We start from the raw sequence: 15,311 nt of genomic DNA on the forward strand, positions 1-15,311 counted from the left end.
CCCGCCCTTTCAGGCAGGAGATTTGCAGAGAATCACTAAGCAAACTCTACAGCTTGGGCAAGGTGCTTTTCACCCCCATCTTTCACTCACTTCACACCCAGATTTTTGTTTTGAGATGGAGTCTCGCGCTGTTGCCCAGGCTGGAGTGCAATGGCGCAGTCTCAGCTCACTGCAACCTCCACCTCCTGGGTTCAAGCAATTCTTCTGCCTCAGCCTCCCGAGTAGCTGGGATTACAGGTGCCTACCACCACAACCGGTTAATTTTTTGTATTTTTTAGTAGAGATGGGGTTTCACTATGTTGGTCAGGCTGATCTCAAACTCCTGACCTCGTGATCCACCTGCCTCGGCCTCCCAAAGTGCTGGGATTACAGGCGTGAGCCACTGTGCCTGGCCTACCTAGATGTTTTGCAGATGTGAAAGCTGAGGCTGTTTAGGTAAGGGTTAGTCCACTCTAGCATCCCTCAGTCCAGGGGTATTGGCCTGCTTCCTTGGGCTTGGAAGTCCCCAGAGGGAAGATGGATGGTCACATTCAAGGGTAGCCTCTGGGCCAGCTGCAGTGTCTCATGCCTGTAATCCCAGCACTTTGGGAGGTCAAGGCTGAGAGATCGCTTGAGGCCAGGAGTTTGAGACCAGCCTGGGCAACATAGCGGGACCCCATCTCTACAAAAGAATTTGGAAATGAGCCTGGCATGGTGGTGCATGCCTGTAGTCCCAGCTCCTCAGGAGGCTGCAACTAGAGGATCACCTGAGCCCAGGAGTTCAAGGTTGCAGTGAGGTATGATCACAGCACTGCACTCTAGCCGGGTGACAGAGTGAGACCTTATCTCAAAAATAAAATGAAGGCAGGCCAGGCGCGGTGGCTCACGCCTGTAATCCCAGCACTTTGGGAGGCCAAGGAGGGCAGATCACCTGAGGTCAGGAGTTCAGGACCATCCTGGCCAACATGGTGAAACCCTGTCTCTACTAAAAATACAAAAATCAGCCAGGTGTGGTGCCATGTGCCTGTAATCCCATCTACTCAGAAGGCTGAGGCAGGAGAATCACTTGGATCCAGGAGGCTGAGGTTGCAGTAAGCTGAGATCGTGCCATTGCACTCTAGCCTGTGCAACAGAGCGAGACTCTGTCTCAAAATAAATAAATAAATTAATTAATTAATTAAAGGCAGCCTCTGCAAAGGAAATTGACCTGGCATATCAGACAGGCATAGGCCCAAATCCCGACTCATTTGCTTACCTGCTATGGGACTATGGGCAAGTCACTTACCCTCTCTGAGCCCAGTTTTCTCATCAGGAAAAAGGGTCATGAGAACTGCTACCACAGTGGTCATTAATTGATACGACCCTGGTGGGTTCAACCATGGCTCAGGCACCACAGTGCTTGCTGTGTGATCTTGGGCTAGTTGCTAAAGTCCTCTGTGCTTTAATTTGTTCGCATGTAAAATAGAGATAATCTACCTCATAGAGGTGTTAAACGATGATTCAACAAGCTTGGAACAAAGCTTGGCACCGTTTTAAGTGCTGAAAAAATGGCCGGGCGCGGTGGCTCGCGCCTGTAATCCCAGCACTTTGGGAGGCCAAGGCGAGTGGATCACAAGGTCAGGAGATCGAGACCATCCTGGCTAACACGGTGAAACCCCATCTCTACTAAAAATACAAAAAATTAGCTGGGCGAGGTGGCGGGCACCTGTAGTCCCAGCTACTCGGGAGGCTGAGGCAGGAGAATGGCATGAACCCGGGAGGCGGAGCCTGCAGTGAGCCGAGATTGAGCCACTGCACTCCAGCCTGGGCGACAGTGAGACTCCGTCTAAAAAAAAAAAAAAGATAGCAATTCAGCCACTGAATCTTTTTGCAGGACTGACCATGTATCAGATGCTATTCTAAGCCCTGGAGGTGCATGGAGGGCGTGAGCTTTCACTTAGGTGGTAGGAAATGAACTTGTGAATAATTTCAGGTCATGACAAATGCTCTAGAAAACAGAGTAAGGCCTAAGGTCAGATGTGGTGGCTCACACCTGTAATTCCAGCACTCTGGGAGGCCAAGGTGGGAGGATCACTTGAGCCCAGGAGTTTGAGACCACCCTAGGCAACATAGACCCCATCTCTATTTTAAAAATCAAAAAATTAGCTGGGTATGGTGGTGTGAACCTCTGGTCCCAGCTACTCAGGAGGCTGAGGTGGGAGGATCACTTGAGCCTGGGAGGTAGAGGCTGGAATGACCTGTGAGCTGTGATCATGCCACTGCACTCCAGGCTGAGTGACAGAATAAGACCCTGTCTCAGAAAAAAAGAAAGTAAGGCCTAGAGAGTGACAGAGGGGCCTACTGTAACTGAGTGGTTGGGGAAGAAGGTGGCGGTGGAGGCCTCTGATCAGAGACCCAAGGCCTGGCCCTGCAGAGAGAACAGAGGTGAATGGCCTGAGGCCGCACTGGCTGTGGCCAGTTTCAGGATGAGCTTAGTGGCCAGTGGGACTGGAGTCCCTGAACAGGGCCCGGTTTCCTGTTGGACACAGGGCCTTGGCCCTTGGAAGAACTCAGGCCAACCAGGAATAGGGCTGCTAGGGACCTGTCTGTCGGGCCACCACTCGAGACCCTAGGGGCACCAGCGGGCTGGCTGTTTCCTTAACTGAGGCCTGTCAGTCCTTCCTGGAGACGGCCCAGCCGGCGCTTCGGGCGCTGGACGGGCTGCAGCACGAGGCCATGGAGGAGCTGGGCAAGGCACTGGCCTTCTTTGGGGAGGATTCCAAGGCCACCACCTCTGAGGCTTTCTTCGGCATCTTTGCAGAGTTCATGAGTAAATTCGAGGTGAGCCTCAGTGGAGACCTGAGGGGCCCTTTTGGAGAGGTGGGGGCTAGAGGCCAAATGAAGGGATTCTCCATGAAGCCAGGGCTGGGAAAGGGGCCCCAGTGAGCGACACATCCCCCTAACCCCCTGTTGGGGCAAGTTGCAGCCTCAATGCTGGCTGTCTAGTGTGGGAAGAAACAGGGAAGGTGTCACAGGTTCCTGGGACCACTGACCACCCTACCTCTGTGTTCCCCCTCCCCAGCGAGCACTGAGTGACCTGCAGGCCGGGGAGGGCCCGCGCAGCTCCGGGATGGTTTCACCCCTGGCCTGGTGACAGTGGCCACACCGCGTCCTCTGCGGCCTGAGTAGGGAGATGGAGGCCGAGAGGGCAGCCCAGACACTGCCGAGGTCCGGGGCCACTGCGCCCTGGGCTCCGAGCACACCGCCAGCCTCTCCTGCAGCTACCTCAGCCGCTGAGCTGTGGCCGGGCCCTCCTCTGCCAGCCCTTGTTCCTACCCCCAGGCCCAGAACCAGATGCTGTAGCAGCGGGTGCTGAGTGTGCCTGCACCTGGAGGACCGTGCTCCGTCGGCTTCCTGGGCCCACTTCCCGCCTCGCTCCCAGGCTGTCAGGGGGGCCTGGAGGGTGGATTACAAAGTGGCCACATTCCTGGGACATGTGGACCTTTTTTCTGATCCTGCTTCTAGCGGGTCCCTGTGAGGGGGCCGACACCCTTGAGCACGACCCTGCAGGCGGGCGCGAGACGTGAGAGGGCAGAAAGCCCAATGTAGAGGGGCCCTGGGGATGTGCACGCCCAGCCGGAGCCTTGGAAGCTGGCTTCAGGGACACGGGAAGAGAGAGGCCTGGGAGAGTCGCAGGGAAGGAAGGACTGGAGGAGGAAGACCCCCTATGTCAGACTGCAGAATTGAGGTTTCTTGCAGTGGACAAACCCAAACCTGTGTAGAGGTGACCCAGCTGGAAGTGGGGAGCCTGGGAGTGGAATAGGCGTGGTCAAGGTAGAGCAGACAGAATGGGGAGGTGTTGAGGCAGGAGGTGAGCAGGATCTGGTGGCCGACTGCCAGACTTCTCACCTGGACGGATGGTGATGTTCCCTGGAGCAAGTCATGAGACCAGGGCAGGTTTGGGGGCAGATGACACAATCTGGGATGTGTTTGGGACCCAAATGGTCATTTTACATGTGCCTAGGCCTACAGCAGGAGTTACCTGGATACCAGTAGCAGGAGCAGGTGGCATGGTGGGCAGGGAGGGAGGGTGTGTGAACTGTTTCACCTTTTTTAAAATTCTCTGATGGCAGATCCTTGCATCAGACAGCTTCCCTTGTTGCACCTTTTTTTTTTCTTTTTAATTATTTTTGGAAAAGTCTGAAATGGGCTTTAATCCTGTCTCTTGGATTCTTTTTCATCCACTGCAATCAAATGGCTTACATTGCACCTGAGCAGTACTGGGGACCTGTTCAGTTCTTCCCAGTCTCCCCTAGGCCCCTCTTGGAAGCCATCTTTGTTTTTTTGTTCCTTGCACACAACCACCATGCAAAAACATCAAAACCAAAATATATACTGCAAGGGAGATGTGGCTAGTGGGGTACATTTCTCCCTAGCAGCTCAAGCAGAATCATTTCTGAAAGTTCCCAGTGCCTGTGTCTCTGGGAAACATGTCAGGAGGTCAGTTAAAACCTCTGCAGGCAGGGCACGGTGGCTCACGCCTGTAATTCCACCACCTTGGGAGGCCGAGGCAGGCGGATCACCTGAGGCCAGAAGTTCAAGACCAGCCTGGCCAACATAGTGAAGCCACATCTCTACTAAAAATACACAAAATTAGCTGGGCGTGGTGGCACGCGCTTGTATTCACAGCTACTTGGGAGGCTGAGGCAGAAGAATTGCTTGAACTTGGGGGGGCGGAGGTTGCAGTGAGCCGAGATCCTGCCACTGCACTCCAGCCTGAGCGACAGAGTGAGACTCTGTCTGAAAAAAAACAAAAAACAAAAAACACCCTGCATGAGATCTGTAGAGATTATAGACTCCAACAGGCGTGATTTCCAGGCCTGGTTAGCCCACATGGCATTTTCCTGCAAGTTAGAAACACAAGTCCCTTCCAGGAGACCTAACCTCTTGATTGCACAGTGTGTCAGGCCAAGCACCAGCTAGGTTTTCTCCCTAACATGCCTTGTATTGGTTATCTGTTTGCTACAACAATGCTGTGTGACAAACTGTCCCAAAACTCATTGGCTTCAAACAGCAATCACTTACTGCTCACAAGTCTCTGGGTCCCGGTTCTGATCTGAGCTAGGCTCTGCATCCTCAGTCAGCTATGAGTCAGCTAGGCAGCTTTGGTAATCATGCCAAGCAATCTCATGTCTGGGGCCTTTGGCTGGAAAAGCTGGGATAGCCCCAAAATGGGGTCTCTCATTTTGCACCCAAATAGCCAGGATTCTTTTCATGAGGGGATCGGGGGTCAAAGAGGCTGAACAAGCAAAGGCACAGAAGATGGCTTGAGGCTGAGGCTCAGAGCTGGTACACTGTGCCTTCTGCCACAGTCTGCTGTCCATCCAAATGACAAGGCCAGCCCTGATTCTAGGGGAAGGGAAACAGGCTCTGCTGGGAGATGTCACAAAGCCACTCCACACAGGGTGTGGATTCAGGGACAGATGGAGAATCAGGACCATTTTTGCAATTAATCTGCTGCATGACCTCTTGCCCAGGGGTGCAGATCCCAGCCTCCTTAAAAGCCCCAATGGCCCTAGTGCTGCCTGGACCCAGCACAGATCTGGTTCCCCATCCCCATATACTCACCAGGTGGCATGCTTCTGTCTGTCTTACCTGGTCACCCATGAATTACCTGACTTCTATCCAGATACTTAGTCCAGGCTGGGCGCAGTGGCTCATGCCTGTAATCCCGGCACTTTGGGAGGCCGAGGTAGGTGGATTACTTGAGGTCAGGAGTTTGAGACCAGCCTGGCCAACATGGTGAAACGCTGTCTCTACTAAAAACACAAAAATTAGCCAAGTGTGTTGGCAGGCGCCTGTAATCCCAGCTACTCGGGAGGCTGAGGCACAAGAATCTATTGAAACCTGGGAGGCAGAGGTTGCAGTGTGCCAAGATTGCGCCTCTGAACTCCAGCCCTGGTGACAGAAGGAGACTCTGTCTCAAAAAATAATAATACATAAATAAATGAAATAGATACTTAGTCCAGTGGGCAGTGTGGTCTGTGCCTGCCTGGCAACCAGTCTTGCCCTTCTGCTGGGAAAGGATTCCTGTTTCTCCTTTCAGAAATTATCTCTCCCCTAATCCCAGGGCCTGGAGCTGGAGTGATTGGATAAGGATGATCTTGTGACTCTGGCTGTGTGGCTCAGAGTCAGTCCAAGCCTCCAGCTGGCACTGTTTGAAAAAGAGATTCCCTTTGCTCTGGAATTTCTGGGTGTATAGAAGGTAGGAGTCAGGAGGGGCTGCCAAGACCACCACATGAAGGGCACCTGCCTGGATCTAAAGCTAGCACAGGAGAAAAAAAGAGGGAGAAGATCACCATATACATCTCACTGTCCCTGGATCCAGCCATACCTGAAGCACACACTGGACTTGTCGGTCTTCAAGACAACAGATTCTCCTTCCATTTAAAAGAATTTTAAATGTATTTAAATTCCCTGGCTTAGGCTGGTTTGAATGGTTGCTATTACTTACGACCCTGAAAGGGTTAACTAACAGACCCATTAACAGATGCTGATAGATGTTCAGTACTCAGTGAGCGCTCTTCCTTCCTACACTCATTGGCCAATGCTTTTTTTTTTTTTTTTTTTTGAGACGGAGTCTTACTCTGTCACCCAGGCTGGAGTGCAGTGGCACAATCTCAGCTCACTGCAAGCTCTGCCTCCCGGGTTCACGCCATTCTCCTGCCTCAGCCTCCCGAGTAGCTGGGACTACAGGCGCCAGCCACCACGCCCGGCTAATTTTTTGTATTTTTTAGTAGAGTCGGGGTTTCACTGTGTTAGCCAGGATGGTCTCGATCTCCTGACCTCATGATCCGCCCTCCTCAGCCTCCCAGAGTGCTGGGATTACAGGTGTGAGCCACCGCGCCCAGCCTGCTTTTTATATTTTATATGTTTTATTATCATTATTATTTTGAGACAGGGTCTTGTTCTGTCACCCAGGCTGGAGTACAGTGGGATAATCTCGGCTCACCGCAACCTCTGCCTCTCAGGTTCAAGCGATTCTCCTGCCTCAGCCTCCTGAGTAGCTGGGACTACAGGCATGTGCCATCACGCCCGGCTAATTTTTGTATTTTTAGTAGAGACGGGGTTTCAACATGTTGGCCAGGTGGGTCTCAAACTGCTGACCTCATGATCCGCCTGCCTCAGCATCCCAAAGTGCTGGGGTTGCAGACGTGAGCCACCGAGCCAGGCTGGCCAATGCTTTTTGATTGCCTACTGTGTGCCAGGTGCGTTGCCAGGTACCAACATCTTAGAAGGCAGCCTCTCTGAGTCTGGTTACCTGGGGTTATGTTTTATGGTGGTTCTACCCCAGAGTCAGTGCAAAGCCCTGTATGTGACTCAATGTCTATACCATATCCACCCAGACCCCCTAGTTCCTCACCAGATGACAAGGTGTGAATGCAGGCACTTATGCCTCAGGAATTCATTTATCTCCAATAATACTAACAAAATAACATAGCCTAATGATACACCACCTTTACAGATAGTAATATCCGTGAATGTTTGTTAGTGTGCTCAGTGTTTTTACGGATTTCATTTCATTTTACTTTCACAAAAACCCAAGGTGGATTTCATTATCTTTTTTTTGTACGTAAAACTCTGAAACTTAGGAAGGTTATGTGACTTGCTGGATCTAAAACCGAAGTCTGTCTAAATCCAAAAGCCCCATCCTCTGAGTGAAAATAGCTGCCATATATATATATATACACACACACACACTCGCACACACACACACACATATCAGCACTCTAAGGGCCACAGATGCTGGGGGTTTCAACATAAAACCCCTACTTCTTTTCTCTTTTCCTGTTCCCTTTCGTGTAAGCCATTCGTTTGCTAGGGCTGCTATGATAAAAAATACCATAGATTGGGCAGCTTAAACAGAAAAAATGTGTTTTCCCACAGTTCTGGGGGTTGGAAGTCCAAGATCAAAGTGTCAGCAGGTTGGGTCTCTCCTGAGGCTGTTCTCCTTGGTTTGCAGACAGGCTTTCTCCCTGTGTCCCCACTTGGTCTTTTCTCCCCGGCATTTCTTCCTTCTCCTTCTCCGTCTCCGTCTCCCTCTCCATCTCTGTCTCCGTCTCCGTCTCGTCCTCCTCCTCCTTCCTCCCTCGTCCTCCATCCTCCGTCCTCCGTCCTTCTTTCCTCTGCTGCTGCTGCTGCTGCTGCTGCTGCTGCTGCTGCCTCTTCTTCTTCTTCTTCTTCTTCTTCTTCTTCTTCTTCTTCTTCTTCTTCTTCTTCTTCTTCTTCTTCCTTCTTTTTCTTCTTCTTTCTTCTTCCTTTCTTCTTCTTCTTCTTTCTTCTTTTTTTTTTTTTTTGAGATGGAGTCTTGCTCTGTCGCCCAGGCTGGAGTGCAGTGGCGCCATCTCAGCTCACTGCAACCTCCGCCTCCCAGGTTCAAGTGATTCTCCTGCCTCAGCCTCCCGAGTAGCTGGGATTACAGGCGCACACTGCCACACCTGGCTAATTTTTGTATTTTTAGTACAGACAGCGTTTCACTGTGTTGGCCAGGCTGGTCCCAAACTCCTGACCTCAGGTGATCCGCCTGCCTCAGCCTCCCAAAGTGCTGGAATTACAGGTGTGAGCCACCGCACCCTGCCTCTTCTTTTTTTCATAAAGACAAGGTCTTGCTCTATCACCCAGGCTGGAGTGCAGTGGTACAATCATGGCTCATGCAGTAAACATCAAGTAATGCAGACATATGGAGGATTGCTTGTGGGTTCCAGCAATCCTCCCACCTCAGCCTCCTGAGTAGCTGGGACCACAGGCATGTAACACCGTGCTTGGCTAATTTCTTTTTTAATTTTGCAGACATGGGATCTTGCTATGTTGTCCAGGCTTCTGCCTCTTCAATTAAGGAAACCAGTCCTATTGGATTAAGCCCCCTCCCTGTGTGGCCTCATTTAACCTTAATTGCCTTTCTCCAAATAACGCTCACATTCTGAGATACTGGGCGTTAGGACTTCCACATATGAATTTGGTGGTGGGGGGAGAGCGATAAAATTCAGTCCATAACACCCTCCTTTCAGGTGCCAAAGATGTAATAGTCCTAGTCTCAAGGAGGCCTCAAAGATTTTTGTATGAGTTGATGATGCTTCACAGAGAAAAGATTCTATCAGGTAGAGACTGCACTGAGGCTCATGCCTGTAATCCCAGTACTTTGGGAGGTCGAGGCGGGTGGATTACTTGAGGTCAGGAGTTTGAGGCCAGCCTGGCCAACACAAAGAAGCCCTGTCTCTACTAAAAATACAAAAAATTAGCCAGGCGTGGTGGTGGGGGACTGTAATCCCAGCTACTCAGGAGGCTGAGGCAGGAGAATTGCTTGAACCCGGGAGGCAGAGGTTGCAGTGAGCTGAGATCGTGCCGCTGCACTCCAGCCTGGGCGACAGAGCAAGATTCCATCTGGAAAAAAAGAAAACAAAGATTCTATCAGACAGGATTCTCCCACCCCATGCCTCTTCTACAAACTTGTATGCATCAGCTCCCATCCTCATCACAGGGCATCCAGGCCTCCCTCCCCACTGCTCCAATTCAGAGTGAATTCCCTGTCTATGCTGGGCGCCTGCCTTCCCAAGCTCTCACTCCATCAGTGACCACAAATCACTATCAACTAGCTCTTTGCCCTTCACCTGTAAATATACCCTTCCCACCGCTGTCCACGCAGCATGCTGGACAGTTCTAGACCTCAGCAGCTGCTGCCCTCTCCTTCCCCTTTTCTTTTTTTTTTTTTTTTTTTTTTGAGACGGAGTCTCGCTCTGTCGCCCAGACTGGAGTGCAGTGGTGCGATCTCGGCTCACTGTCTCGGCCTCCCAAAGTGCTGGGATTACAGGTATGAGCCACTGCACCTGGCTTACCCAGGTTCTTAAGAGATAGTTTTACTGGGTGCTATGGTTTGGATGTTTGTACCCTCCAAACCTCATGTTGAAATTTGATTCCACCTTTTCCAACTGGGGCTTGGCAGAATGGCTTCTGCAAAGAAGAAGGGTCGTTCTGCCATTAGTGAGGCGGTGACCCCAGAATGCACCAGTGCACCGGTGGAGTGGGCTTCAAGAAGTGCCCCGCGGGCACACAGAGAGATCCAGAAATTCGCCATGAAGGAGATGGGGACTCCAAATGTGCACATTGATGTGAGGCTCAACAAAGCTCTCTGGGCCAAAGGAATAAGGAATGTCCCATACCATATCCATATGAAGTTGCCCAGAAAACTTAATGAGGATGAAGATTCACCAAACAAGCTCTACGCTTTGTTTCCTACGTACCTTTTACCACTTTCACAAATCTATAGACAGGCAATGTGGAAGAGAACTAACCACTGATGGTTCAATACATTAAGTAAAATTATTTTTAAAAAAGAAATTTGGGCCGGGCGCGGTGGCTCATGTCTGTAATCCCAGCACATTGGGAGGCCAAGGTGGGTGGATCATTTGAGGTCAGGCATTCAAGACCAGCCTGACCAACATGGTGAAACCCCGTCTCTACTAAAAATACAAAATAAAATTTAGCTGGACGTGATGGTGTGCGCCTGTAATCCCAGCAAAAAGTGAAAATAAAATAAAAAATAAAAACAAGACAACAAAAATATGAGAAGTTTTCTTTTTTCTTTTGGGTAAAGACTATTAATTGGTATGTAATGGACTGTATCTACCTTCCCATATAAAAGAGTGTTCTGTATTTTTTTTGTTTTTTAGACAGTCTCACTCTGTTGCCCAGGCTGGAGTGCAGTGGTATGATGTTGACTCACTGCAAACTCTGCCTCCTGGGTTCAAGTGATTTTCCTGCCTCAGCCTCCCGAGTAGCTGGGATTACAAGTGTGCGCCACCATGCCCAGTTAATTTTTGTACTTTTAGTGGAGACAGGGTTTCACCATGTTGGCAAGGCTGGTCTTGAACTCCTGACCTCAGGTGATCCACCCACCTCAGCCTCCCAAAGTGCTGGGATTACAGGCATGAGCCACCATGCCTGGCCTGGTGTTTTGTCTTTGAAATCACTTTGATGGACTGCCTGTGATGCTCATCAAAGTCTAGTCTGATGCGGATTCATTAATAAAACTATTTCATTCTTTTCTACATTTGGAGCAGAAGTTTTACTGGGTTAGCAGGAGATATTATTTTCATTATTTTTTCCCCAACAGTTACAGTGAAGACATCAGCCAAGGTTGCATTCATCTGAAGGCTTGACTGGGGCTGGAGTCTTCCTTCCAGGATGGTTTAATCATTTATCTGTTGGCAGAAGGCCCCCTTCTGGCTGCTAATAAGAAGACTGTTTCTTACCACGAGGATTTTTACAGATGGCTGCTTTGGTGTCCTCAAGACCAGACAGCTAGCTTTCCCCAGAGGGAGTGGTTTGACAGAGAGGGTCGGAAGCTGCAACACCTTTTAGACCTAGTCTCAGAAGTGACAAACTGGCATCTCTATCATATTCTTTTCATTAGAAGTGAGTTGGCCAGGTGCGGTGGCTCACACCTGTAATCCCAGCACTTTGGGAGGCTGAGATGGGTGGATCATGAGGGCAGGAGTTTGAGACCAGCCTGACCAACATGGCAAAACCTCGTCTCTACTAAAAATACAAAAATTAGCTGGGCATGGTGGCACACACCTGTAATCCTAGCTACTTGGGAGGCTGAGGCAGGAGAATCGCTTGAACCCGGGAGGAGGTTGCAGTGAGCTGAGATCACACCACTGCACTCCAGCCTGGGAAACAGAGCGAGACTCCGTCTCAAAAAAAATAAAAGAAGTGAGTCACTGGGGCTGAGCATGGTAGCTCACACCTGTAATCCCAGCACTTTGGGAGGCCGAGGTGAATGTATCACTTCAGGTCAGGAGTTCGAGACCAGCCTGGCCAACGTGGTGAAACCCTGTCTCTACTAAAAATACAAAAAAATTAGCTGGCTGTGGTGGCACATGCCTGTAATCCCAGCTACTTGGGAGGCTGAGGCAGGAGAATCACTTGAACCTGGGAGGCGGAAGTTGCAGTGAGCCGAGATCATGCCACTGCACTCCAGCCTGGGTGACAGAGTGAGATTTCGTCTCAAAAAAAAAAAAAAAAAGTGAGTCACTGGCCATGTGTAGTTGGCCAACTGGACAACACATGCCTGTTGTCCTGGCTTCTCAGGAGGCTGAGGTAGGAGGATCACTTGAACCCGGGAGGCTGAGGCTGCAGTGAGCTATAATCAAGCCACTGTACTCTAGTCTGGGTGATGGACCAAGACCCTCTCTCAAAAAAATGAGTCACTAAGTCCATCCCATATTGAAGGGGAGGAGAATTAAGCTGCCTCTCAAGGGAAGTGTCATATCCAAAAGCACTGAACTATTATATACAAGGAGTGCTAGCAATCTGGTTAACTAGTATTACAAATCCAAAAAGTATCACACGTTAGTCCCTGCACAAGAAAACTACAAGTACCCTGAAATCTTGCAGCTCTTCTGTGAAAGAAATGTGAGAGTTTCCCAAATGTGACTGTGGCCCTAAAAATTTCCAGGGTAGTACCCAAAACAAGTAGAGAAGACAAAAGAAATGTTTCCACAGTATCAAAAAAAATTTTTTCAATCAACAATGCTAGAGAAAAGACAATTTTTCTATTCTCGCTATAGGAAATATGAAGAGGCAATCAAAGAGTGTACAGTGACAAAAATGTAAGAAAAAGCCAGGCACAGTGGTGTGCACCTGTAATCCCAGCAGTTTGGGAGGCTGAGGCAGGAGGATCACTTGAGGCCAGAAGTTCGAGGCTGCAGAAAGCCATGATTGCACCACCGGACTTCAGCCTGGGCAACAGAGAAAGACCGTGTCTCAATTTAATATCAACAACAACAACCAAAAATATATATACACACACATATATGCATATATATTATATATGTGATACACATACATGTATGTATATATGTAAGTGCATATATGCATATAAGGATGTGCATATATGCATATATTATATGTGCATATATGCATATATTATATGTGCATAGACATACATGCATATAAATTTGTATGCACATATGCACATATATATGTATATATGTGTATACATCTGTAAAGACTATTACAGAAGTGCGTGAGGTAGTTAATCAATAAAAGTATTATTTTCTGAATTTTATGTTCTTCGTTATCTGTGAGAAGAGCTGACTTCTAGTAGAAAGAACAGTGCGCTTTCCCAGCGTCCAGGGCTCCAAAGGGCCCACACTCAAGGTTTAATGTTTTGCAGTCACTGTCCTGAAAATTTCAGCTTTGAATTTGTGTTTTGTGAAGCCCAGATGAGACAATGGAGCATGCAATAGAGACTGGAAGTCTGGGCACACACATGGTTCCACCTCTTGCCTCCCCAGGATGGGTTCTCTGAGCAGAGAACCAGTCTGGCAGCCTGGTCTCCCCATTTCTGCCCTTGCCCAGTGACCACTGCTGCCCTTTGTTCAGCTGGGGGCCTGGGTGTGGGTGCAGAGTGCATCGGGCCAGGTTACAGTGGGTAAGACCAGACTCATATGCCCTGTGCCTCTCTGGGCAGGCCATGGCTATGGCTGCCCACTGTGGGTGGTGCCCTGGTGCATTTGCTGGGCAACTCAGCAGAGGTAAGTCTCACCCCCACTCCTGATCCAGGTACCTGGCAGGTTTCTTGCATGAAGGTTGCAATACCCTTGAGGGTTGCCTTCTGCCGGGGCTTGGGGTGGTGTTGCATAGAAAGGGGTGATGTCTGACTCAACCTCCCTGCACTGGCCGGTCAGTTGGCAGGAGAGGAAAGCAGCACCCATCAAGCCCAAATGCATATTGCCTCTGCGTTCAATGTAGATGCTCATGTGCACCAGGGGAACACCTGACTGTCTACACTGGCCTGTCTGGCATCCCTATGCCCAAGGTGTGCTCTCTTAGCCAGCTCTGTGCCTGATGGACTCCCGCACCTTCCTTCCAACGTTCCTGGGTCTGGCCTATGCCCATCTCCTCTGGCCAGCCCCAGGCACACTCCACGGACAAGCCATGAACTATGAATCATGTACTTTCTTGGATTCTTCATCTCAGTTAAATGATCTGATATTTGCATTCAAAATTGACATTGCCGGTCTGGGCATGATGGCTTAAGCCTGTAATCCCAGCACTTTGGGAGCCCGAGGCAGGAGGATCACTTGAGGCCAGAAGTTCGAGGCTGCAGTGAGCCATGATCGCGCCACTGCACTCCCGCCTGGGCAACAGAGCAAGACTCCATCTCTAAATAAAATAAAGACAAATGGGAAAGTTCGTGATCATTATTAAAATTTTCTATTTCTTCTTTACTTAGAATGACGTTAAATAGCAAACAAGAAACACCGCAAATCGAGAAAGAGACTGCAAAAGGAAAAAGCTTTATCTTTTAGGATTTTAACAATACTTTCCCGCATTGCTTTTTTTTTTTTTTTTTTTTTTTTAAGACGGAGTATCGCTCTGTGGCCAGGCTGGAGCGTAGCGGCGCAATCTTGGCTCACTGCAACCACTGCCTCCTGGGTTGAAGCAATTCTCCTGCCTCAGCCTCCTGAGCAACTGGGACTACATGCACGCGCCACCACGCCCAGCTAATTTTTGTATTTTTAGTAGAGACCGGGTTTCACCATGTTGGCCAGGATGGTCTGGATTTTTTTTTTTTTTTTTTTTTTGAGACGGAGTCTCGGTTTGTAGCCCAGGCTGAAGTGCAGTGGCGCAATCTCGGCTCACTGCAAGCTCCGCCTCCCGGGTTCACGCCATTCTCCTGCCTCAGCCTCCCGAGTAGCTGGGACTACAGGCTTCCACCACAACGCCCGGCTAATTTTTTTGTATTTTTAGTAGAGACGGGGTTTCACCGTGTTAGCCAGGATGGTCTGGATCTCCTGACCTCGTGATCTACCCGCCTCTGCCTCCCAAAGTGCTGCGATTACAGGAGTGAGCCACCGCACCCAGCCGGTCTGGATCTCTTAAACTCTTGATCGGCGAGCCTTGGCCTGCCAAAAGTGCTGGGATTACAGGCGTGAGCCAGGGCAGCCGGCCTGCTTTTTTTTTTTTTTTTTTTTTTTTTTTTGAGACAGGTTCTCACTCTGTTGCCTAGGCTGGAGTGCAGTGGTGGAATCTCCGCTCAATGCAACCTTTGACCCCTGGGCTCAAGCAATCCTCCCACCTCAGCCTCCTGAATAGCTGGGACCACAGGTGCGCATCACCATGCCTGGCTTTTTTTTTTGTATTTTTAGTAGAGACAGGGTCTTGCCATATTGCCCATGCTGGTTTTGAACTCCTGAGCTTAATGGATCCTCCCTCCTTGGCCTCCCAAAGTGTTGGAACTACAGGCATGAGCCACCGCACCAAGTCCTCGCCCCCACCCTGCTTTT

At 49.8% G+C, this 15,311-nt stretch overlaps 1 protein-coding gene across 2 annotated transcripts in view; it reads left to right on the forward strand.

The window, feature by feature from the left end:
- GRID2IP (Grid2 interacting protein) overlaps nucleotides 1-4,107 on the forward strand; it is a 40,646-nt gene extending 36,539 nt beyond the window's left edge. For both annotated transcript variants that reach the window (XM_030796436.1, XM_030796435.1), the window contains exons 20-21: nucleotides 2,635-2,799; nucleotides 3,041-4,107. In XM_030796436.1, the coding sequence (XP_030652296.1) occupies nucleotides 2,635-2,799; nucleotides 3,041-3,112 (237 nt within the window). In that variant the 3' untranslated portion in view covers nucleotides 3,113-4,107. The remainder of the gene's footprint in view (nucleotides 1-2,634; nucleotides 2,800-3,040) is intronic.
- Nucleotides 4,108-15,311: the final 11,204 nt, after the last annotated feature.

Source organism: Nomascus leucogenys, chromosome 17 (genome assembly GCF_006542625.1).
Source record: "Nomascus leucogenys isolate Asia chromosome 17, Asia_NLE_v1, whole genome shotgun sequence".
Lineage (NCBI taxonomy): Eukaryota > Metazoa > Chordata > Mammalia > Primates > Hylobatidae > Nomascus > Nomascus leucogenys.